The sequence below is a fragment of the Pelodiscus sinensis genome, chromosome 15 (genome assembly GCF_052426305.1).
Source record: "Pelodiscus sinensis isolate ZL-2025 chromosome 15, ASM5242630v1, whole genome shotgun sequence".
In the NCBI taxonomy this organism is placed as follows: domain Eukaryota; kingdom Metazoa; phylum Chordata; order Testudines; family Trionychidae; genus Pelodiscus; species Pelodiscus sinensis.
Genome location: NC_143066.1, coordinates 32,599,110 through 32,625,198, shown reverse-complemented (window position 1 = coordinate 32,625,198; position 26,089 = coordinate 32,599,110). Strand labels below are relative to the sequence as shown.

General features: G+C 44.2%; 1 protein-coding gene across 3 annotated transcripts in view; it reads right to left on the bottom strand.

Moving 5' to 3' along the window:
• Positions 1–26,089, bottom strand: part of FOXK1 (forkhead box K1) — an 80,216-nt gene that overhangs the window by 22,062 nt on the left and 32,065 nt on the right. For all 3 annotated transcript variants that reach the window (XM_075899642.2, XM_075899643.2, XM_075899644.2), the window contains exons 2-4: positions 16,197–16,394; positions 2,046–2,202; positions 374–520 (exon numbers count right to left, since the gene is read on the bottom strand). In XM_075899642.2, coding sequence (XP_075755757.2) covers positions 374–520; positions 2,046–2,202; positions 16,197–16,394 — 502 coding nt within the window. The remainder of the gene's footprint in view (positions 1–373; positions 521–2,045; positions 2,203–16,196; positions 16,395–26,089) is intronic.

The following is a 26,089-nucleotide window of genomic DNA, read 5'->3' as shown; positions in this document are numbered from 1 at the left end:
TAGGCATGGGGCAAGAAGAGGAGGCTGATGAAGTGGCTGCTGGTAGCAAAGCAATGGAATGAAATGAAAATGGGATGGCAATCAAGTCAAAGATGTTTCTAGAGAGGCCAGCGTGGTGTGATAAGCGAGGTAAAGAATGGACATTAGGAAATCAGAGACCCACGAGAGCACGGGGAATGTTTCTGTAGCAACAGCCTTTACAAACACTGTCCAAAAAACAAAAAGCTGAAGAGATGTTATTAAAACTGAATTTTCTACATTGCCTGGAACAGCTTCCCACTACCCCAGAGCCCTGATCCCTCACCAAATGTGTTTTCTTTTTGCATAAGCACTTTCATAGGAATTTCAAGATTTGTAGGTGTCAGGAACTCACCTGCCAGCCTTTGTCAGCAGTCCTGTAATATGGATAATGCTTGGTGATGTGGGCATAGATCCCACTTAGTGTTAATTGCCTGTCTTGGGCTGAAGATATTGCCTGCACAATTAATTGAGCATATGAATAGGGTGGTTTGGACTCATCCTAAAAAAAGAACACAACAGAAGAAGATTAAACTTCAAAGTAAGATTCTTATGCTTAAGACCTTTCCAAAGTCATGGTTCCTATGACTATGAAATTGACAAAAAATGATTTTAAAAAACAACAAATAGTCTGGTAGCACTTTATAGAATAACAAATGGTATCATGAGCTTTTGTGGGCACAGCCCACTTCTTCAGATGACCGGAGTTATGAGTAGGGGATATGAAAACTCGAAATTTCATTATTTCAGTTATTTAAATCTAAAATGTCATGGTGTTGAATAGTAAGGGCCCTGATCCCAAAAGGTGTAGCGGGAGAGTGATAGTTATTGTAGGAGACTGTGGTACTGCTACCCTTACTTTTGTGCTGCTGCTATTAGTGACAGCACTGTCTTCAGAGCTGGGCACCTGGCCAATAGCTGCCACTATCCAGCTCTGAAGGCAGCACAGATGTAAGCATAGCAATACTGTGACCCTTTTTGGGTCTGAATTTGAGAAGAGCTGGTCTCCCCTGTGAACTCTGTATAGTATAGGCACAAACAAACAGATTTCATGGTCCATGTGGTGTTTTTCATGGACATGAATTTAGTAAGGCCCTACTTATGCTGGAGTTTACATACAAAACTTTCTACCAAACAATATTTTGTGTTGTAAAAAAGGTTCCAAAGGTTTGTTTTTAAACTCTTCCAACCAGTTTTGATTTTAGGCACTAGCACCAAGCATGACTCGGTTCTCCTCTGCCCTCTCCAAGAGGAACCCCTCCTTTCTAGAATCTGAAGAAGAAATTCACTAGCAAGGCTTATTTTATTTCCAGTTCCTCACATTGCTCCATCAGTGCATCTCTATCAAAAACAGCTACTGTGGCTTAGGAGAGAATTCAATCTTCTATCCAGTATTATGCTCCCTCACTAGATTCTAAACCTGGCATTACCAAGAAAGAAACTATATCTTCAACTTGGATATAAGGTCACTTCATCAAGATTGAATTCCCTCCTTATGATTTATTTGTTTTAAAGCTAATCCTCTCTACACTGCTTTCCTCACCTCGTCTCTGAACTGCAGGCTGGTCCATTCTGCCTGAGTTAAACAGCAACCTCTTCAAGGAAGGGACCCTGTCTTCCACTCTTCCCCCCCACCCCTTCACTGTATGTTAAAAAGTGTTGTGTACATCAGTGGAGCTGTTAATTAAAGGAGAAAAATGAAATGCCTTAGTATTAATACCCTTCCAATATGTAGGTTCTTAAGGGAACACCCACATGTAAGGCTTCATGGTCCATCAAAAAAGACAGACTCATGCAATTTGACCTTTTAAGTAAATCCATAAAATAGATCTGGGCAGCTAACCTAGCAGAGATAGCCACAAGCAAGTGACTGACACCAGCTTCCACAGTACTCTCAAGTATCACAAGAGAAATACATAGCACACGTGTACAAGGAGTCAATTATCTTTAGACTTGTTTAACTACACTGTACTGCCAGGCCTCAAAGCCTCCCCAAGCACTGTTGGGAAGATAATGTTTCTCTGAACCTTTGGACTGTCCCCGCCAGATGCATCTGCCTGCTGCTCTGATGCTGCTTTTGCTGCGTACTCTGCTGCCAGCTGTAGGTCCGACGTAATGTTCTGGACAAGGCGATATCCTGAGGATCCAGCACCACGTGGACTGGCTGGGCAGGAGTTGGGAACACTGGAGAGGGTGGAAAGAAGAGACAGAGATATCAATTTCCAGCTATTTATTAACAGCAACAAGCACATATACAACTCCTATTGTCCAAGGATTTCTAGATAATCGGCAAACAATTAAGAATCTACATCTGAGGAGTAGGTAGGTAGTGAACTTTATTTCTCTACATGGGTTAACCCAAAACTTAAGACGGGTTCAATGACATGCCATAATGATTAAATAAGTCAGCTGCAGAAGTTCTGACTCCACATCACCTACTGCAGTCACTAGACAACACAATTTCAAAGCATGAAGCAGGATCACTTCCCTGTGTAGTCGCATGCAGGCTTCACTGAAAATGAAATATTTTATCAGAGTTTGGCTTTCTGGAGTAAATAAGTAATAAGTAATTAAGAGTTATTCTTCAGTCATAAACCTGGCAAATATTCTTCTCTGTCTAAGATACAGGTATTAATTGCTCAATTTCTCTACTTAAGAAAGGTTAATTACACTTTTTACAGTGTCACTGTTAAAACCATCATGACAGATGCATACACTGGAAGAGAGCTGTTCAACAACACGAAGATTAATGCCAAGTAGATAAAACCACAGCTGCCTCTAAGAGCCATCTGACTCCTTAACCTACCAGCATACAAATCAATGGGAGTCACAGCAGACACAGGCAGAGTTGCCTTCAGATCAGTGTTTTTGCAGACAGGTTAGAGGAAAGAAAAAAATAATAATAAAGAGTTCTAGGACTGCCACAAGATGGCACTTGAGGAACAGTTCTGAAATGGGGAGCTTGGAACAAGGCTACAAATAAACAAGAAAGATGGGTCTAACCTGCAATACTCCTCAGACACACAAGTACAAACACAGGATAAAAAAAATCATTAGCAGGACTAATCTGGAGATCACACATCTGTGATTTTTGGGAACAAGACTGCTTGAGGGGTGAGATGGGGAGTCCCAAACAGCATTCAGGTGTTGTCCCTTCTCATTCCAGGGCTGAGCAGCACAGTGAAATGAGCTCGTAGTCCAATCACTAGACTATCTACTTCTTTCCCATTAACGTACAGTCAGGATGAACAATAAGAACAGTATTTAAATATTTATATATGGGGATACCAAAAAAAAAATGTGTATTGCAACAGCATTAAAGCAGGATGGAAAAAGAGACTCATAGCACCCTGCTGTGGGCTTAGATAATGCTGTGACAAAGGATTCTATTCTCAGCAAAATGGCCACCACCAACAGCAAGTTTAAGTGCCCCATTTTAAAGAACAATTTCCAAATGTAGCTCTGAATGTAAACGGAGAACTACTGCTCCTCACTGCTGCTTCCTGAAAATGGCTATGTTGCTACACTCAGCACTAGGCTGGTTTATTTTAACAATGGGTTAGAGAAAGTCTTATTGGGGCAGAAAGATGCACATACACAATGGAGACACCCTGAACAGATTCACAGGATCTCAAAGATTTGTCAGTAAAAGATAACTCTAAGGTTACTTCTTCTGTCACATCCACTGTGTATCCTACTCTTAGCAGGAACATTATTATTCAGAATCTCAGGTGGAAATCTTTAGGAGCAATATGTTTTTGGTAAAGGGCCCATGGTTATGAAATTCCTGACCCCAGAGACCAGCATGAGTTCTTGTCCCACCTCTTTCTAAGTGGAATTTAAGATGCACACCTCTGCTCATGCATTCCCCCAATAAAGGATGCTACCAAATGGCCCTTGTATAGCTTCTTCCTGAAACGATCTATAGAAACATGACTTAATTGAGGGAGACAAGAAGGGCTCATTACCAGGCACCAGTGGGGCTTCTTTTCATTGCTGCAATTGGTAATGAGGACTGGTAATATGGGGTATGTCTACACTACCCTCCTAGTTCGAACTAGGAGGGTAATGTAGGCATACTGCACTTGCAAATGAAGCCCGGGATTTGAATTTCCCGGGCTTCATTTGCATAAGCGGGGAGCCGCCATTTTTAAATCCCAGCTGGTTCGAACCCCATGCAGCACGGCTACACGGGGCTCGAACTAGGTAGTTCGGACTAGGTTCCTATTCCGTACTACCGTTACTCCTCGTGAAACAAGGTGTACCGGTAGTTCGGAATAGGCACCCTAGTCCGAACTACCTAGTTCGAGCCCCGTGTAGCCGCGCTGCACGGGGTTCGAACCAGCGGGGATTTAAAAATGGCGGCTCCCCGCTTATGCAAATGAAGACCGGGAAATTCAAATCTCGGGCTTCATTTGCAAGTGCGGTATGCCTACATTACCCCGCTAGTTCGAACTAGCGGGGTAGTGTCGACATACCCATGCAGACTAGAAAGAGATTGAGAATTAAGAGTTGTGCTGATATTGCTAACCAGGTGTGATCACACTGTATCAGTATGCCACAAATGGCTAAAACCAGATCAGAGAAGAAGCAGAGATGTCAGAGCTTCTCGAATAAACCATACTTTTTAAAAATGGATGCATCTTTTTGTGCTTTGAATAAGATATGGTGTAGTTTCATAGCTTGTACGCTCATGCCATTCTGACAGGTAACAGACTCCTGAAGATAAACATGGAAAACAAGCTCTCCAGCTTACTTTTGGAGAGTTTACATAGCTGGAAATCAAGAGGCTAAGAATTTCTTGTTCTCTCAGAGACACTTACAACCAAGGAAAGAGGAATTGCTATTGCAAAAAGGGTAGAAAGGAAAGAACAGGAGCGGGAGAGAAGTTTTGGATATGTCTATGCAGCGAAAAACAACCCTGTAGCAGTTGACCTAGGCTTTGAGAGTCTCTGCCATTCCTCCTGCCCACCCTTGTTTAGACATACCCAGCATGAACAAGTGTCCTAAGGGTTAAGTCAAAATTAGAGTTCAGTGTAGTTTAAAGCAACACAAAGCACAATGCAGTGATCTATCGATTCCCTAGAGTTCCTGGAATTCTCCTCACTGCCCCCACAACAGCAACTGGTCAGGGGAAGCATGCAATTGCTCACACCCTTTTAAAGAAAGATTTTTTTTCCAGAGGTAAACAAAGGCTATTTTCCAAACACACAGCTGTTCGTATTACAAGATTAATGCAAAAAAACAAAGCCACATGGTCTAGGATAATACTGTGCAGGATATAAATATTTTGTTAAGCAAATACTAAATAGACACTGGATTTATTTTAATACTACTGTAATTTTTATTGGTAAAACTAGGCACGCTAATCTGGCTCAATTCTACACCAAACCATTGCTACGGAAGACAATTTGGAATACACCTCTTGGGGATTAGAGATGTGAACGGATAACTGGTTACCCGGAAGCTGCCAGCAAGAGGCAAAGGGCTACTCCAGTAGAGCCAGCCCCCATCCCTGCTTGGGGGCCAACAGCAGAAGCCCCATGGGCTATGGGGCTGGAATGGAGAGATTAACCTAACATTTAACTGGTTAACTGATTAACTGGGATTTTATGTCCCTATTGGAAGGTAAAATAATCTTGTAGCTCTCATTTCAAGCCACTGTAGAAAGTGATATATAAACTACATTCGTGCATCATTTAAACACCACTGAAAAGTGGCATTTCTAACAATTTATGAAAGGAAGCAGATGGTATATCCAACTGAAACCACATGAAAGATTTAAGTTTTATCTGTTACGTAAACCCAAGCTGGAATTTGGCCAGAGTACCAGGTGTTAATGCCCCCCCCCCATCCCCCACCCCCCGACATGGACCAGGAATGACTCTTTAATAAGTTCTTAAAATCTCTATTTTACATGATTATCTCATACTATACCTTCAGGAACAGTTTTCTTTATACCATGATGAAACACTGTTGTAGAATTGTCAGACCACCACCTACAGAATCACCAACCCCACTTCATTGCAGCAAATATTTTATTCAAGTTCTACTAAACCCAATCTGATTTCACTTTAAGATCAGATGAAATGACAGAAAGTCACACTAATCCCTGTCAAGGCAGGAATATCTTTGAAGTATAGGATTCATTTCAGGCTGCAGTGATTGTAAAATCTCAAAGTCAAATTTACCTTCTTGGGATTCACTAATAGTGTTATTTAAAATCATGTCTATAGAGCTCGACACATTTAAGGCTTGTAACATCCAATAAAATAAGCATCAGCTGTAGGGATATAAAATCCCATGTAATTGGTTAACCAATTAGAGGTGGGGCTGCTTCAGAGCATACTCCCTCTGCCCCCACTGCAGCACGGCTGGAGCAGCCCCTGCCTGTGATGCACCCAGGCCAGCAGCAGATAGGGACTGCTCCAGCTTCCCAGAGCAGTCCATGCTCACTGTGGGCACCATGGGGTTGGAGTAACCCACTGCTCACAGTGGAACCAGTAAGCCTCGCCCATTAAGAGTGATGCTTACCAGTTAAGCTTTCACATCTCTAGCTGTAGTATGCTTTTCTATAGTACTTTCCATCCATGGATACTAAAGAGCTGAGCAAATGTTATCGGTCATATATAAATAATACATAAATGTGCTTGGCACTTTAATATCCATGGTTGGAAAGTCTGTATCTGAGTTAAGCAACACAGCCCGCTCTGTGTAAGTTCCATTTTATGGATAGGGAAACTGAAGCATAGAAAAATATATGGGAAAGCTGACACATTCCTGACTCTCAAAGCTGGACAATGAGAGAACATAAGAAAGCTGTGCTGGTGCTTAATGCCATTTCTTTCTATGAAGATACCTTCTGAAGCGTTAGCCCTGCAAGTATCTGAGCCATTGCCATTATCTCTGAAAAATCATGGAAGACGGGAGAGATTCCAGAAAAATGGAAAAGGACAAATATAGTGCCCATTTATAAGGGAAATGAGGACAGCTCAGGAGATTACAGACCAGTCAGCTTAACTTCTGTGCCAGGAAAGACAATAATTAAGAAATCTATTTGAAAAACATCTACATGATAACAAGGTGCTAAGTAACAGCATAGATTTGTCAAGAACAAATTATGTAGAACCAACCCGACAGCCTTCTGTGACGGGGAAACAAGCCTTGCGGACAATGGGGGAAGTGGTAGATGTGGTATATCTAGACTTTAGAAAGGCATCTGATACAATATTGCATAACCTTATTAAACTAGGACATAGCTCCTACATGGAGCTATTATAAGGTGGGTGGATCACCGTCCCTAGAGAATACAGGTTGAACCTCTAAAATCCGGGAATCTCTGGTCCAGCAACATCCATGCTGCAGGAGGACCAGGAATATTGTTGGACCACAGAGCCTTGGCTGGCCAGGTTCAGAAGCACAGCCTTGGCTGGAGCCAGTGCAGCGGAGAGTGCAGCCTCAGCCGGGGCTGGAGTCAGCTGGGTGCACAGCCTGGGCCATGCCATGGGAGCAGGGAGAGGGCACAGCCCTGGCCAGGCCTGGCATGGTAGAGGACTGGAGGCAGCAGCAGGCAGCAAGGAGTGCAGCCCTACCTGGCAGCAGAGCCTACAGCCGGATAAGGAGCCTTGACCTCCCCTCATTCGGCAAACTCCATTGTTCAGCACCACTCAGGTCTTGATAGTGCCAGGCAAGGGAGATCCGACCTATAGTTATCATTGGCTTGCAGTCATGCTAGAAGGACTTAATGAGTGGGGTCTGCAGGGATTATTCCGAGTCCGGTTCAGCTCAATGTCTTCATTAATGGCATAGAAAGTACACTTACAAAGTTTGAAGATGATTTCACAGTGGGAGGGGTTGCAAGAGTTCACGGCTCGCAAGCACAGTTAGCAAGATAGTCGTAAACGTGATGTTCTCTAGAGATAGGATCATCTTGCAACCCACTGAGATAGAAGGCCACTCCTGCAGCTTACTCACTAGCCTAGGCTACCCATCGCTGATCTACGGTCATAGTGGACCACAAACTAAATATAAGTCAGTGTGTAACACTGGTGCAAAAAAACAAACATCATTCTGGGCTATATTAATGTTATATTATAGGAGTGTTGTAAGCAAGACAGGAGAAGTAATTTTTCCACTCTACTCTGTTTTTATTAGGCCTCAACTAAAGTACTAGGTCTAGTTCTGGGTGCCATATTTCAGGAAAGATGTGGATAAACTGGAGGTCCAGAGAAAAGCAACAAAAACGAATAAAGGTCAGAAAACATGATTTATGAGGGAAGATTGAAAGAATTGGGTTTGTTTAGTCTAGAAAAATTAAGACAGAGGGAACATAAAAGCTGTTAAGTATTGAAAAGGTTATTAAAAGGAAGAGGGAGAAAAGTTATTTTCCTTAATATCTGAAAACAGGACAAAAAGTCATGCACTTAAACTGCAGCAAGAAAGGTTTAGGTTGGACATTAGGAACTACTTTTCAACTGTCAAGGTGGTTAAGCACTGGAATAAATTGCCTAGGGAAGTTGTGGAATCTCCACCACTGGAAATATTTAAGAGCAGGTTAGACAAACATCTGTCAGGGATGGTCTAGATGGTGCTTGGTCCTACCATGAAGACACGGGACTGGACTTGATGACCTCTCGAGGTCCCTTCCAGTTCTAGGACTCTATTTGAGTCAGGTACTCAGGGAATACAATACACGTTTGTCTTCCCTAGCAGCAGAACAAAATATCCTCTTGGAATCCTAAATGACTAGACTTGGCACATTCACTGCTAAAGGAGAGGGGACAAAACAGTTTGGGAAAAAAAAAAAAGAACTGAACATGTGCATATGTGCATTCATGTGTGCAGCGTTTGTGAAAGGAGTCTGACATTTCAGAAAATGAAATCCACAAAGTAGATATATCAAAGACAGCAATGGAGCAATCTTTCCCCATGCTACGCTGTCCATCTTCCTTGCTCCTGTCTCTCTAAAGGTAGGTCTACACTCAACACTACAGCAGCACCACTGCAGCTGCACCAGTGTAGAACTTCAGATAGGAGGGGATTTCCCCATCTGTGCAGGCACTCCAGCTCCCAGAGAGATGACAGCCAGACTGACCGAAGAAGTGTTCCATGCACCTAGTACTGTCTGTGCCAGGGGTTACATTGGTATAGTCATGTCTCAGGGGCATGGACTTTTCATATCCCGGAGACAAAGCTACATCGATATAACTTCTTTACATAGAACAGCTCTAGGCATTGCCTTCCCACAACTGCCTACATTGCCTAGCCACCCGGCAGCCCGGTTCCCCAGCGGCCAGGGAAGGCTGAGGCCACGCCTCATGGCAGTCCAGCTCCCATGTCGCCAGGGAAGGCTGGGGCCATGCAGTGCCCCAGCCCTCATCTAGGGTTGGGTGGGGCTTGGCTGAAGGATGGAGGAAAAGGTTGTGAAGGGGCATGGTCTCAGGGAAGGGGGTTAGCTTTGGGCAGAAAAGGCGGGACTTCGGCTGCCTTCCCCAGCTGGGGCTTTGGCTGCTGCCCAGGTTGTCTACACTGCAGCTGGGCTATGAGTTGCAACTTGTATATACAAATCCACGCCGGCTTTAATTTAGTGAGTTTGTGAAAAAACAATAGTGAGGACAAGGTGGAACTGGCTGCACAAATGGGTATGTACTGGTAGGGGGGAAGTGTGCTGCCTGAACTGCCACATCCTCATGACCATTTTTCACAAGCTGGCTAGACTAAGTTGGTGTGGTATGTCTACAGACTAGACATAATTTAAGAGCAGGGATGTTAAATTTAGATTAATGGGCTAATCAAATGGTTGATGCAATTTGCATCAACTATTCGATTAGTCGATAAGGCTCCTCCGCCTTTGAAGTCTAGCAACAGGGCTATTGCTACACTTCAAAGGCGAAAGCTCTGCGGGGCGCACAGGGCCAAGCAGTTCCCCACTGGCCCCGTGCTCCTGTGGCGTTTCAAAGTGGCAGTGCCGCATGGAGCTCGGGGTCAGCTGGGGACTTCATGCAGCGCTGCCCAGGGCTGCACATGGCATATCCAAGCAGCAGCATCTGGCCTCAGACTCCACGCAGTGCTGCAGCTTTGAAGCCCCTCACCTCTCCCCCCCCCCCCCCGCTGCCTCTTTTTGATAGAGGCAGCAAGGGGGGTGGGAGGGATCGACTAATCAACTAGTGTGTTGACTAGTATGTTCACATCCCTACCTAAGAGGGCATCCGGTACAAATGGCAAATTCTCATTTATGGCCAACAGCCAAGCTTTCCCATTCTCCCTCTTCCCAAACCAAATACAACAGCTTGTTCTCTCGGGAATGCAACTTCATTTTCTCCAATTAAAAGTCCCAGACACAACAACGTTCCATTCTGTGGGCCGCCATGGGAGGCACCAAGAGATGTAGGAGCCTTTTCCACAAGTGATAAACAAGCACTGGGTCAAAGTACAGTGTTCTGGCTTGCAAAACAACTAAGAAGCAACAGTCTCTGTGCTACACCGGTCAGACAGAAGGAGCAAGGAATCCTCTGTCACTTCTCCCTCCCCAGCCTCACATAGCCTTACCATGAAAACATAGCTCAAAGAAAGGCATGTTCTTGCATGCTGCATGTTTTAGACAAGGTTCAGAAATGTAATCATAAATGGTGAGGCGGCCAAACCAAGCTGGATTCTGAAGTGAAGGAGACCAGAGAACAGGTCTGCCTGGTTAAATATCTAAGAAAAACAAATCAACAAAACAAGTCAAACAGGGAAAGTTAAGCTACCCACAAAGACTCAATCTCTTAATACTCCCCCCCTCCCCTGCTCCAGTGGCTCCCCTTCCAAAAAGGAAGTGAGATCTCTCTGCCTTTATTCAAGCACAGTTCAGGAGAGATAGAAGGAAGAGGAAGTGCCTGTTTTGCTAGTGACACATCTGCAGCTTCTTCTCTAGCAAATGGTATCCATCTGAAATAAACCATGCTCAGGAATTCCCAAGTCTGGTGAAGCTTGCCAATATGATTTGTGTGTGTCAGGTTATTTGGCTTACAGCTTGAACACCTGCTATTTTTAATCATCCTTCCCACCAATTCTGGGGAATCACTAAGTCACCACGCTGAGTATTCAGTTCCCACATGAATGATCAACACAACACAGGAAGTACCCATCACTGAGTGCTTCAACGACCAAAAATTGTTAGCAGTGCTGGAACAATGGAAAACATGGGAGATCCTGAAATACAGAGTAATGGGGTAAACAAAAGATACACTAACTAGAACAGGAATGACTGGATAACTGAACTTAGCATTACACCTTTGCTTTCTCCACCACACCACTTAGTGGACTAAAACATTAATTTAGATTAAATCCAATCATCATATATATAGTAGCCTAATGTCTGTGACTTTGTAACGCTGAAACACTGGCTGTTCCCTCTGAGCGATGCTGTTACCTCCCACCGTGGCACTTGGCTGACTTCTGCGTCGCTCAGCCGGGCTGTCGCGCAGGAGCAAGTGGCGCAAGCGGCTGTTTGGGGTCCGCACTCCCCATTCAGCAGGAGCCGAAGGGGGGCAGGGAGGTGACCTACATGCCCAGGGGCAGGGCCTGGACAAGCGTGCATCCCCGACAAAGACAGAGGAGAGCGGAGAGAGAGAGAGAGGCAGAAGGGGGAAAAGAGAAACAAGAGATGGAGAGAGAGGCAGAAGGTAGAGGAGAGCTGGGGGGGGGGGGGAGGCAGTAGGTGGAGGAGGAGAGAGAGACAGAGTGAGAGACTGGAGGCTCAGGAGAGAAGACTGACATGGAGGAGAGACCTGAAAATCCTGTCTTATGGCAGGCTAATTGGCTAGTTAATTTAGATTAGATTGAAAGAGATCAACTGTAGGGCTGGTCTATATTCTGTCCAAGGCAGCGAGGGTCATCAAGCTTTTTTCACACATGCAATACAACATTGCACATAATACTATTTGCATTCCTACACCATATCACGTTTGAAGAATCATACACAATTTCATCTAATACACACTTTTAGGAAATAGCCATTATGCAAATTTCAAACATAGGCGAGTGGGGGGGTAGGAGGAGAGAACAGAGGCAGAGATGTTAAGTGATTTGTCTAAGGCCATGAGGGAAGTCAGTAGCTGGACCAAGATTAGAACTTAGTTCCTGAATTCTACACTCATCTTCATCCACTATTAGAGCACACCGTCTTCCAATAACACAGATCACTAGCACTGCAAAAATATAAACATTAGACTAGAATAAAAGTAGCTTTACTTTCAATACCACCTTAGTATACGCATAATACACTTCATTATAGCAAGTCAATTCATTCATGTGCCCCGCTTAACAAGCTATACCTGCAGGAGCGGCCCTAGACTAGCTGCCAGGACCTGGCACCCTAGGCGAACCATGCAATCGGCGCCCCCACCTCCAAACCTCTCAATGATATTGTGCCACCATTTGGCACCCCAGGCGACCGCCTAGTTCGCCTATATGGATGGGCTGATTATATTAACAATGAATACATTTTTAAAATCCTGCCTTTCATTACTTATGCTAGGGTGGCCAAACTTACTGACCCATACCACGTATGACAATGTTTAGAAATTCAAGAGCTGGTACACACCTGCTGGGGCTTGGGGTGTCAACATCAGACTTCATCTCTACAGACAATCCAGTCTGAAGATCTGGTTATAGAACCCTGAAAATGTGTTGACGGTGGATAGGACTAACATATGGCATAACCAAGTCTTCTAATTCAGTCGATATTGTAGAATGCTCAGGAAATTCAAGGGGAGCAGTAAGCTATGTGTTGTCAAAAGGTGTTTGTAATGGAGCACCAGAGCTGGAAAGCCATACATCAAAGGTAGTCCCATAACTCCTGAGATTTATTGTGACAGGCCAAAGCCTGTCTGTGAAATACACCTAACAGCATGTAGTCTCATCTCACACACAAGTTATTCTGTGCCCTGAATCAACAGAAAAGGATTTTTTTCTGCCCAACTATGAGTGCCATGCTCCTGTGATCTTATGGATAAGCTGTTTTTATCAGCTTCCTATTAACAGAGACCTATCTGGTTTTATTTTCCACCTTGGCACCAGCAAGACAGAGCACGGCAGAGATTGTTAAAGGAATTCTAAACTGAAACAAGAGGAAACAACAACAACGTCTCTCTGACTCTCACAGCGCCTGCTGCCAGACAATACATTTTTACTTGAAGCCATACAACTTCAAAACACAGGACTCAACCACACTTACAGATGGTAGCTCCAGGACACAAAGTACCTCTGACTAAGCAAAGAGTGGAAAAATTTCCTCTAGTATCCGGAAAGGGTCTCACACCACCCAACTGCTAAGGCTGGAAGATTTAATTTTGTTTAAATAAAGCTCATTCCCTCTCTAAGTGGTGCACTTGTCAGAGAGAAAAACAAATATGTTTGAGGGGAAAAAGCCAGGCCTGCCCTGGAGAACCTGCAGAGAAGCAAGCTAAAATGTAAACAGAAAGGCAGCAAGAGAGAGATGGGGTCAGAAGGGCAGGGTGGGGACTGTTTGTTTTGAACCCTGCTAGTGTTTGTTCCTGCAGGTACTGTACCACTAACCCAGACAGAAAGTGTGGGAAGGATGGAGGAGAAGGGGAGCGGCAGGGGCTACTTTCCAAAAAGGAAACAAACCCGACCCAGGATCTACAAACTACAACAATTTTCCATCAGCCAATCAGGAAAGGGAAGGCCAAACACACACCAAATTTGGAAAGTAAATACTGGAATGGGGGAAGGGAGGGGAGCTGAGCTAATGAAAACCTCCTCCCAACACAGGGAGCGAATAAACAAGGTGGGTGAGGGCTTAAGCTGAGTTCTCTCCAGGCCTTAAAAACATATTTGTCAAAAGGGGACAAAGGCTTTGCTGCAGCTAAGAAAATTTTACAGCACGGTGACTCTACACAGGGAGGCTGCCACGCTGCAATTCATAGTCTGGAGTTCCTTAGCTCTATGAAAAACATTCACTTTTTTCTCAAAGAAAAAAATAAAACCGATTTCATTCACTTCCTGAAACATGACAGACAGGATACGAGGGTGGAGAGACTAGGGGGTGAGGAGCAGAGCTGGGATGTTTACAAACACGTCAGCTCCTCCCCTACAAAAGGAACACAAACCGAAAGGGGTTTGGGCAAATAAAACCTCAGAAGTCTTTTGAGGTTTTTGAAGACTGTCGGATTTGCTTTTGCTACGGCAAATGGATGCAAACATGAATTATCTTTGGTGAACGCTCTATTAGGAGCTGAGCAAAATTTAGTACTACTATTTCCACTCTCCTCCTTTGCAAAAAAAAAAAAAAAAAATCTAGTGGAGTCAAGTATCAGTTGCAGACATATGCCAGAGTCAAAGGTGCACCCTCTGTTAGTAATGAAAGGCACACTGCGCTGCCTGACACACAAAATGACTGAATGGAAAACTAGGTACCATATGTTGGCAACAAAACTACCTTCCTCTTCCAACTCCCTACTGCAACTATATTCATTTGAGAGAGACTGACTATAAACTTAAAAAGATGGCTGAACTGACAATTTGAACCACACCCAGCTCCAGCCCCCTCCTTTTTGAGTATCTACACTAAAGGCAGTGCAACTTTGCAGAGAAGAAAAAGGCTTACCCAACCAAGCAATGTGCTTCCAATCCCAGGCAAAGCCAAACACTGCCTTCATGATACCAAAGTCATTCCAATTTTAATATTCTATCTTCATTAGCACTAACAAGTAGGAAATCCACTGTACAGTTCCACATTTTACAAATTGGTGAATAAGAAAAAAAACAACCAAGGCTATTACCTCAAATGCACTTTAGTTGTTTTGACAGCGGCAGTAAGGTTATTAAGAGGCAGGTAATTGACTGATTGTATAGTTGATAAGGAAAGGTGTTCTGTTTTGGCTTGTGCAGGTCCAGGAGCTATTCCCACTGAGGCTCTGCAGTTTAAATACAGTAGGAGCCAAGTGTGCAGGTAGCCCAGCTCCTATCACATTTAAACTGCAGAGCCCCAATGTGGGGTAGGTCCTGGACTGGCACAAGCCGGGACTGCTGCAGCTCTGCATTTTAAATGTAGTAAGAGCCGCCCAGCTCTTAGTGCATTTAAAATGAAGAGATGCAGCAGTCCCAGATCCGTGTGAGCCAGTCTTGTACAATCTCGGCTTGTGCTGAGTCCAGTAACCCCTGTCCGCGGGGGGTCCCAACTCTGGTAGCAGCCCCTGTCCATGGTGGCTGGGGCTGGCTTCACGGCAGCTTGCCCTGCTCCCCCCATGCTGCTGTCTCAGAGAGGCAGCAACACAGGGGGAGAGCTGGCAGCAACACAGAGACGGTGCCTGGGGGAAAACAGCTTTTAAGGCAGCTCTCCCCAGAACGGACTCCTGCCTCTCCCCCCCCCGCCTCTGATACAGAGGCAGCAAAAGGAGGGGGCGAGTAGTCGACTACTTGCTTACATCTCTAAACTGCAGTTTAGTATGTAACTATAATATCTCCAAATTTTAACAATACATGTACTAAATTTTGTGCAAGTAAGGAAGCGTAGTATTTTGAGATCACACTTTGCCTCTTCACTATCAACTCTTGACTAAGAGGCAAGGAAAGAATTATTTGATTTTCTGATTAGCAAAGCTTCTGAACCTTTATTAATAACCTAATAATAGAAAAACACATTTATTAACACTCAAATCTCTGAAATCTATCAGTTGGCCAACTGTCCAACCAATATCCTTTCCTATCCTTTACCCTAGCTTTGGGGGACATGCTGGCTACAATTAAAAATATAACTTACGGAAATTAAAATAAAATTTGTAACAATAAATAATGCAATACAGCAGGCAAATGAATTTATGCACATCTAGAGAGCACTTAATGGAGCAGATCATCCCTAGACCATCACAGATGTAGTTTCCCTCTATGCCCTTTTCTCATTCTTTAATATCTAGTTCTCCATGTATATTATACTAATGATTGGAGATCTGAAATCTCTATCTCCCACACTCCCAGGACTTTTCAGTTCAAATGAAAATGGCTTCCATGATCCGAAATATCGTGCTTCCGTGCTATTTTTAATTGGATATTTCATATATTATGTATTCTGGATAACCAATTCTAGGTTAGTGCCTGAGAATATAGATGGAATATATAGTAACACGGAGAGAAGACCAGAATCTTTTCTGCACTCTATATAGCAGGAACCTTACCTGATAGTGCCAGTGGGGGAGGGCAAGGGGCTGACCAAACTCCGGAGATCCGGCTCCGGAATATGTATCTTCAGAGGGGATATCTGAGGGTAAAGCGGCCGAAGGGGAGGTGATGAAGCTTCCTCCTTCACTTCATCTTTATGATATAAAGATGTGAATTGGATCTTTATGACTGTGCTAGGGAATCGAAAAGTACACCTGCAAAAGGGTGAAAGAGAGGAAAAGATCAATGTACTGAGCATAAACCAACTGGAAGGAACATGCAAGTCCATGCAGAGAGGTATTCTTATTAATTCATTACTGCTACATGGATAAATATGGTTAAGTTTAGACCGCCCTACAGTATTTCCCTCCCAGAGTTCTAAAATCACCTTAACATTCACGAAGCCTCTAGCATTTCTCTGAGGCTAGGTATTATTACGCCCATTTACACATACATTAACTGAGTTTTGGAAATGTTAATGGTCTTTGCATTTGGCCAAGCAGTGAATCAATGGCCAAGAAAGATCTTGTCCCAAAACGGCCAAATTCAAGGGTTCTGGCTCTAGCCACTATTCTAGTCCTTGGCATAACGTTTGTATTTTACTGGCTTTGCAGCACAAAAAGTACAAGGAAACCTTATTCAGCAAGGACTATATATGTTCATGGCAGTGTGGTGGCTCCCAATGTGTCTTTGAAGTAGAAAGGCATCCTTCTGCAGATGCCACTTTCTTGGGAGTGGGAAGGACCTCAAGTAGTCTATTCCCAACCTCCATTTTCATATCACCAAGACACCCAAGGTAACATGTTACAGGCACACACTGTTGGGTGTAGTTTGTTACAGTAACCATTTTCACCAGGTTACAAAAATGCCTAACCACAATCAATATGAAGTAGAAGAGCCATAAGAACCAAAGATTGAGCAATAAGCACTACAAGCTTTTACAGAGAGACCAGGATCACTGTTATATAATACATGGAAATTATAGTTCTGTCAGTAATATCTATTTGTACCACAGCAAAGTAGGCAAAATTTAAACTGCAAAAGACCGCACGCTGGCTAATGCGTTATCATTGATCAGTAACAGAAGAGCTTATTTAGTGAAAGATACTAACCCATGAAGTCCAAAGAAAGTGACTAACTGGGCTTACTGGATCCTGTTCTGGCTAACAAGACTGTTGGCAGCAGTGTTTGCTCATGGTTGGAAAATCTTAGAGGGGAGTGAGGTTTGGCTTGTGCACTGATATTGAGGTCACGTGCGCTGGTTGGGATGTGTGCCACAATGGCACCCAATTTATTAACACACACACGTTTCTGGCTGCCACAGCAGAAAACAATCCCCCTCCCCGCCATGCAGCATGTCCCGTTCTCAGCTGCCAGAGCAGACCCTGCACCCTCTCCATCATGTGGTATATCCCGTTCCTGGATGCTGGAGCAGACACACACACCACCCTGCCATGCGGCAGGTCCCGTTCCCAGCTCCAGCCACCAGAACAGCATCCCCCATCCCCGCCCCATGGCAGCCAGCCTTACCACCACTATCATGTGGCCGTGGCAGGTCCCAGCTTCCCACCCCAATGGCTCCCTTACCACACCATCTCAGCCAGCCCTGCCTGCTGGAGCAGCCACCTGCTGCGTGTGCGCTGCAGTGCAGCTCTCCAGAGGAGGCGGGCGGGGAAGAATTTTGTGCGCACAGCCGCGCATCTTAGTGGGAACTGTGGTTGGTAGCATTTTTTTATTTTCTCTAGGACACAATTTTGTCACAAAGTGCAGTACAGCCCTAGAGAAGCACTGAGAAATTTAGTGGGAAGTAAACCATCTGGTATTTTCCATGTTTAAATGGAACTTTTTCATTTAGTGTTTTTAAGATACATCAGGCTGTAAATGTAAACCTTTCTACATTTCTAAGTAGGCTATTATATATAATCAGTATGAGTAATCCTCAGAGCACTGCCTGACCATTTTTGCTTGCACAAGCACCAAGGAGGCATGACAAATACAGGGTAGCGGGCTTCAGAATGGAAAAAGTCAGCAGAATATAATTATCCTGAGGTCTTGTCTGCAGTGAGACAATGAAAGAATCTCCCATCACTTCTAGCACCAATCCGGAGCAGCTTCACATGTGCTAGCAATGCCAGGAACTTTAAAATAGATTGGGAATTAGCATGTAATGTTAGTGTTATTAAATTCTACAGAATTAGAGGGTATGGTGGTACGAAACACCTGTGACTGATCTACACTATTGTTTCTACTATTGCTAGTGTGGATGGAAGGAAAACAATTTGCTGCTATAACTAAGAAGAAGATTTTCCTCATGAAGACACCGCTTGCTTTTTATCCAGGATGCTTTTTTAGGAAATCAGCAATAAGTAGTGCAGAGTCAGTTCTCAGGGATGTGAAGCTCCTGTTATTCCTCATTTCATCTCCCAAGTGAGTTTGCTCAGTATTCAGGAGCTTAGAAGCACAATGGTTCTGCTGAATATGGCAGAAACTTGTGTTGTATTGAATTCAGAGGCCCTGCCACCTGCACTCAGCAATGCATTAGACAGAAAATCAGCACTGGCAATTCAATCCAGCCATGTTTATTTAACCTTTCAAGACATGCTACCCTGCAGTTTTGCTAAGAGAGAGCAATTTGACACAACAGATGATTAGTACCAGACACCTTGCAGGGATGTAAGAGACAAACCCCAGCATGACCAACCCATAACAGGGCTGTTGAGAGAACACTCAGGGTTAAGCTTCTGCACGCTACATGGGTTTCCTCACAGAAAACAAGATATCAAAGTCAATGAGCACCACCAAGGCTTTAAACTAATAAATGCAATGCTTAGACATTTTTAAAACTCTTTATTAGAGATAGACTGACCTTTATTTCAATGGTATGGAATTCTCTATTATTATACCAGATGTCCAGTCTGTCCCCTCATGTGTGTCATGACTGAAGAAATATATGGCTACTACAGCTTTTAGTGGTTCCAAGCTGTTGCTGATCTTAATAAGTTTAATAGTACAAAACCCTCTGGCATTATTGTGCAAGACAGATGTATATTAGCAGCAGCTGTATATACTAGACCTTCTACTTCAGCCTCCTCCCAATGGGTATCAGTGTTCCAGCAGGACTTAATCCATTCCATTCTCATTTCTCCCTCAATGGCCCTTAGAATGAGGAACTTCACTCACCCTGCTCAGCTTCTCCACTGTTCAACACTGCTACTCTGTTAATAGTGTGTGTATATTAAGCACTCTTAGTTCTGTGAAAGACCCTTTGCCCTTCTAGTTTCCTTTTTACAATATTCCTTTGGTATGCCTTCTATTTTTTAGGCTTTCTAGAGAACATTGCTTCTACTGTTTTTGTATTTTAATGCTGCAGTTTCCCATAACAAATACATATGAGATACAGAGAGAGTATGAACCATTCCAATAAAGGTATGTTTAGATCAGGACCATTTAACACTGCTTTAGCTCTGTAGCCCCACATGCTGCAATCTGATTCCAGTTTGAGGGTGTGGCTAAGTCATGTGACTGAAAGGAAGAGTAAAAGGAGAAGACAGAAAATATGAGAAGTCTCTACCCATGTGGGGTTTGCAGGTGCCTGTGATTATGCTTTTGCAAAGGAAGACAGTAGGGCAGAAAACTTAGTATCAAATCAAGACTGTATATGTTTATTTATAAACTGTTAAAAAGTTTCAAATAAGTTACAGTATTTGATTCATACTGTACATGTTCAAGGACTCCCACCAACCAATTTTCTCTAATGTTTTCATTACCAAAAAAAAAAAAAACAAAAAAAAAAAACAAAAAAAAAAGGACCAGTTTGTGAAAGCACAGATTAGACACAACATAACTACTGATGATGGGCCAGCCTCTTCAGATGCCTCTGAAATTCCCAACTGATATAATTGCAGACCCACATTAGTGCTCTAAATTTTACTCCACACTTGCCACGGGCAGTAGTTATATCCAGTAATAAACTGACCAAGATAATACACATCATAATTTACATCTTAATTTCCTGTAGGACTGGGGCTGCACACCTGACAATAGCAGGCACAGTTGGTTGTGTGTGTGTGCGTGCACAAAAGAGCAAGTGGAAGAAAATAGATTGTCCACTGCCTGCATAAATTCCAGGGTGGTTGCTATGCCCCTTCCACACAAGGCAACATGCTACAGGGTTTGCATCATGGAGATAGCTGCGGCCCCTATTTGCAGAAATACGTGAGAGCTGCTGTTATCCTCTTATAGAAAAGGCTCCGGCTTTTCAAAAACTCCCTAGCTATCCTCACCCTGGACAACAAAGTACACACCAAGGCAGGGGTGAGCAATAATTTTTGACGGGGGGCAACTCCGAGATTTTGGAAAGTGGTCAAGGGCTGCACTCTTCCAGGATAATAATGAAGGAATTCCGGCGTCTGAGATGGAGGTTGGGTGCAGGAGGGAGAATGGGGTCTGGGAGGGAGTTTGGGTGAAGGAGGTAGTTGTGATCTAGGGCAGGGGACTGGGATGCAGGGTTTTCGGCTGTGACCTAGGGTAGCAGGGGATTGTGATCTGGGGCAAGATATTGGGGTACCAGATCTGGGAGGAGGTTTGGGTGCAGGAGGGGGCAGAGGGTTTTGGTATGGGGGGCAGATGGTTGGGGAAGAGAGGGGCTGAGATGCCAGAGTCAGGCTCTCATTAGGAAGTGCGCTTACAAGCAGAAGCCTGAGGCAGACTGTCTGCTGCAGGCAGCTCCGTGCTCCACATGGCTCTGCTCTGGGCATGAAGGGGAGGAGAAAGGGGAGGGGAAACAGGAATGGGAAGGAGGGAGAAAGCTTCCTACACTGACCTTGCTCCCAGCAAAAATTCTCAGCTCCTATTGGCCAAAAACTGAGAGACCAATGGGAGCTAAGAGATTTTGCTGGAGGTTGGGAACAGCATGAGTAGTCTTCCCCCTCCCTCCCCAACCCTCCCGAACAGAGAACAGCTGGCTTTTTAAAGCGTGAGCTGTTCTCAGCCTAAGGGTTCTGGCAAGCCGGCCGTCAGCCAGATCCAGTGGCTTGGACGGCTGGATCTGGCCTGTTGGCAGCCTCTTCCCACCCCTACACCAAGGCAACCTTCATGTGGTGAACCAACCATAGTGACCACAAGCATTTCATCTATGTAAGAGCTAAAAATAAAATGCTAGGAAACACTAGACTTCACATAAAACACTCACACCCCCAAAGCAAACTGTAGGGGAAATTATTTGAAACTAAAGAAACCACAATACAAAAATCCTTACCACTACATGATTCTAAATTGAACTGAGATACATTAGACAAAACTCATAGACTAGAAAGAAGATACTACAGCAGTGGTTCTCCAAGTGTGGTCCATGGGCTCAGGAGTTGCTCCCTTCCCCCAGTGGGGAGCATGTGCTGGTACTCCAGCCTCGTGACTCCTCCCTGCAAGGTTGGAGTGCCAGTGCCAGCTTCCTGCTGTGGGAGGGGAAGCCCTGAGCCTCACAGGCCAGATCCAGCTTTAGGAGAGGAGGAAGCGGCTCTGTGTGCTGCTCCCCATGGCTGGGGGAATGGCAGTGCAGGAAACCTCTTGCCTGGAAGCTTTCCCTGCTGCTCCCATTGGCTGGAATCCTGGACAATGGGAGCAGTGTCTGGAAGCAATGGGGGAGGGGGGGAGGCGTGCGGCTCACAGAGCCAGGTAAGTACCCCCTATCTTTCTCATGCCCAGGGTCCTACCTCCCATCCCCCTCTCTCACATCCTTCCCACACAGACTCCCATCCCCAGCTCATTTCTGCACCCTCTCTCCTGGACCCAGCCTGCTTTTGCGCCCATTTTGTCATCATGGGTAGCTGGCTAGTGGTCCACAGAAAGGTTTGCATTGAGTGGGCTGCGGGCCAAAACATTTGAGAATCACTGTACTACAGCCTTGGTTTCTTTCTTAAAGCACACTTAAAACATTCAAGACCCAACAGCCCCTGTTAAGTTCTGATGCATAATGGAAAAGGAAAGATGCATTATAGATTAAAAGGGACAGGAAAAAACATTTGAACATAAAGATTAATAGCATCATTAATAATTCAAGTTAAATCATCACAGTAAAGATGACGAAATGAAAACAACAGACTGATAGTGAAAGACGCTAGATAAAAAACAGTGTTTCAGTTTATAAGATAGTAGGGAATGTAGGAAAATACACAAAGCGAGAATAAAAAATGAAGAAAACGGTAAGTCTACTGTACATTACTCATCACCAGCGCGTCTGTGCCACCTTCGCTTATCTTGTCACAGCAAGTGATCCCATTCTACTGGGAAGATTCACAAACAAAAGAGTCTGTACACTAGCAGCATCTGCATTTCAGAGTGGCACCAGAGTCACCAGGTGTCTTTTTGACCAGAATGCCCGGTTGAAAAGGGACCGTGGTGGCTCCAGTCAGCACAGCTGACTGGACTGTTAGATGTAAGGTTGGCTCCCTGCCTACCTTGGCTCTGTATGATTCCCAGAAGCAGCAGCAGCAGCAGCAGGTCCCCCCTCTCGCCCCTATGCACAGGAGCAGGCAGTGGCTCCACTAACAAACACCAGATCTGTAGTTCCCATTGGCTGGAAATCGCAGCCAATGGAAGCTGCAAGGGCAGAGCCTACAGACGGGGTAGCACCTCCGCTTAGCGGTCAAAGGGAGGACATGCCCCTGCTTCCGACAGCTACTAGAGATAAGTGCCGTCTGGAGCCTGCACTTGACCCCATTCTGCTCTTCAACCCTTTGCCCCATTCTTGATCCCCTTCCCACCCTCTGAACCCCTTGATCCCAGCCTGGAGCACCTTCCTTCACCCAAATCCCACATTCCCATCGCACACAATTCCTCAGTTTTTGCTGTGATTGGAAGTCTGGCAATGCCACTATAAAGTGTGATGGTAATAGAACCACTGACGTAACTAGTTGCATTGGTTTCATTACAAGCCTTCATATTGTCAGTCAAAGAGCAACCTTAACTCTGCCTCCGTAACTGTGCCTAACCTCAGAGCAAGAAGCATCAACCTTTCTACCCATATCCAGGGCTCGACAATTTATGTAATCTACTCGTTCTGTTCGCGCAGAACGATCTGTGCATGTGCAGAACGCCGGATAGTGCGGCTGGCGAGCGGGGCTTGTCGCGGCTCGGCAAGCCCTGCCCATATCAATCTACATAATCTGCTTCCTGGAATGTCTTCACTAGACTTATCTGTCAAGTTATTTCAAGTTACCTTGAGATACCAGACACACTTAACAGACTCGTGTGCATTGCTCCCCCACACTACCAATGTTTTGGCTCCAAGCAACCAGTGTTTTTCCTTTATTCACCCACAGGTTCTAACCCTTACATCTGTAGCCTAGGAGGATCATCTGGGGCAGCATTTACAAAGATAAAACACTACAGATAACTGGAAATCTATTAACTTGAGATAAAAATCTAGTGAACAGCTGGAAAATTGAGTCAGATCTATGAAAAACCAATTTCCCCCAAATTAGGAGACAGCAATGCATTCTCTGTTTCCATCATGTAAAGGAGCAATCTCAAAAGATGTCTCGATCAACCCAAAGGAACTACATAAAATGTAGGCATAGGTATTCCCAATGCCAACATAAGACCATCTAGGAACTGCAATTTTGGCTCAGGTATGAACCTTTCCCTTGAAGTGCTGCATCCAAATTGATGGGGAACCATTTTTGCAATGAGAATATTTCAGATTAACATTATTTGCAGAAACTGGACAGTAACAATAGTTTGATCATTAGAAAGCATGCATTAGTTACTGTGCATGCTCAGTAGCTCATTTGATAACTGACGTCTATGATACAGACACACCTATGTAGCATTTTTGAAGAGCAATGAGAGTTCAGGTATGTGCTTCTATAGTACATAACCATTGTTTCCATGAAATAATCTCGTTCATAGTATTATTGCTCTACAAAGTCCCCCAGATCTCAGGAACAGCGATACCCCTCACCAAAAAGAGTCAATTGCACACATCACTGTGAAAAATGAGTTCACAATGCTGTAGAGTCAGACCACCAGACATTATTAGCTGCTAAAAAACCCTATCAGGTCTATCTACCATGAAACTAGACATTCTGAATCAGTTCCACGGGTGTATTTGTTTATGTGTTCTAGTTACGCAATTAATATTAACAGATATAAGCAATCAGTGGGACTCGCAAGTATGATTGGCAGGATACCTACATGGGTCATTCAATATGGCATCTTGGGTAGGGCCATGTTAAGTTGCATCTTTCTCCTGAAATGATGTGGTATGGTATATCTTGCATGCCTGGATTATTTGAAGATGTGTCTTCTCTCTTTCACTAGAGCTGTTGTCAATTCCTTGCCTTTGGAGTGTTCTCACTTTTGCATAGCAAACAAGTGAAGTCAAGGTTAGTGAGTATAGAAATGGGAACTATTGTTGATTTAACTGCCATGCCAGTGAAAACTAGACTTCTTGGCTTTAGAAGTTTTGGACCTTGTTAACAAAGTTAGTCACTCATGAAGCTCCTTCAAGGAATGTTTCTTTGCAGGTTCAGACAGCACTTGATGCTGGAATTGGTCCCCATTAATATGCTCTGGATAGCAGACTGCAACAGTAACATGAAGGGCACCCTTCAGCATTTGCTAGCTCTTCAAAGAAATTTAAGTTACTGGCAGCACAAAATATAAATCCACCAGTGACAAAATCTGGGGGAAATGTATCCCCAGAATGAATGTACTTCATTTAATTCCATGCAGTGAAGAACTCCATTTGCAACTGAAGCATTCAGGCAGAGTATTCTGTTGCAGCCAGTAGAGAAGCCAACACAGTGCAGAAGATGCACAAGGAATTTGTAACAGGATGTAGAATGTACTGTTATAGCAACAGCCAGTTGTAGTGGTAAATTACTCATATGCTGCACAGTAGTGATGTATGCATGGGCAACCTCTTTCACTCAAGCACTGTTCCATGATGCTTTGCAATGAAATGGCAGCTTCACGGTCTTCTTGCTTATTGTCAGACTTGCCGGTGCTGAAGTCACTGTAACCACCAGATGCACCACTTTGAATAGTAGCACAGTTCATGCAGTATTTTTTCAGGTTTGTCATCAGCTATGAATCCCTGAAACTCCTACATATTGCAGACAAATGCTTCCTGTAAAAATTTAGCAGCTGCAAACTGTCTTCATATTCCTGTTGACGTTAGTGCTTTCTTCCACTTTTGATAGCACAATTTCTTTTGCAGCTTTTAGGGATATGCTGTCCTGTGATTAATTTCTGCAGATAGGATTGCTAAAAAACTATATCCATATCCTACACGTCATCTTCAATAAATGCTTTAAGAGCTTTTCTGCTAAGCATTTGTTCCTCTTCAAGCCCATTCAAAAGCACATATTTCTCTGTACATAGCCTCGACATAAACTATCACCAACACTTTCCCATCCATTAGAGCTTATGCAAGTCAATTTATGAACTTCTGCCAAATCACACAATTTGCAGTAATAAAATTAGTTTTTGTTTCTGTGGCCTTTACCTTTTCAACACAACACATCTACATTCTTGGTGTAGCACTCAATGTGATGTGATACACAACACCATATGCACAGTCATCTTTTGGGTTAATACACTAGGGATGAAAGAGAATAACTGGTTACCTGGTAAGCAGGCAGCTTATCAGTCTGCTTACAATCTAACTGGCCTGGCCAGCTGGACCCTGACTGTGGCTGCAGACTGGCAGCTGGAGCAACCCCTCCCCTCCTGACTGACTGACACTCTCTCTCACACTCACTCACACCCATGGCAAAGCCAAACGAACACCTCCCCCCCCCCACACACACACACCCCGCAGCCATGGCAAAGCTGAACGAACACACCCACACCCACACATGCCCCTACACACACACCCCGCAGCCAGGGCAAGGCCGAGGTACGTGGT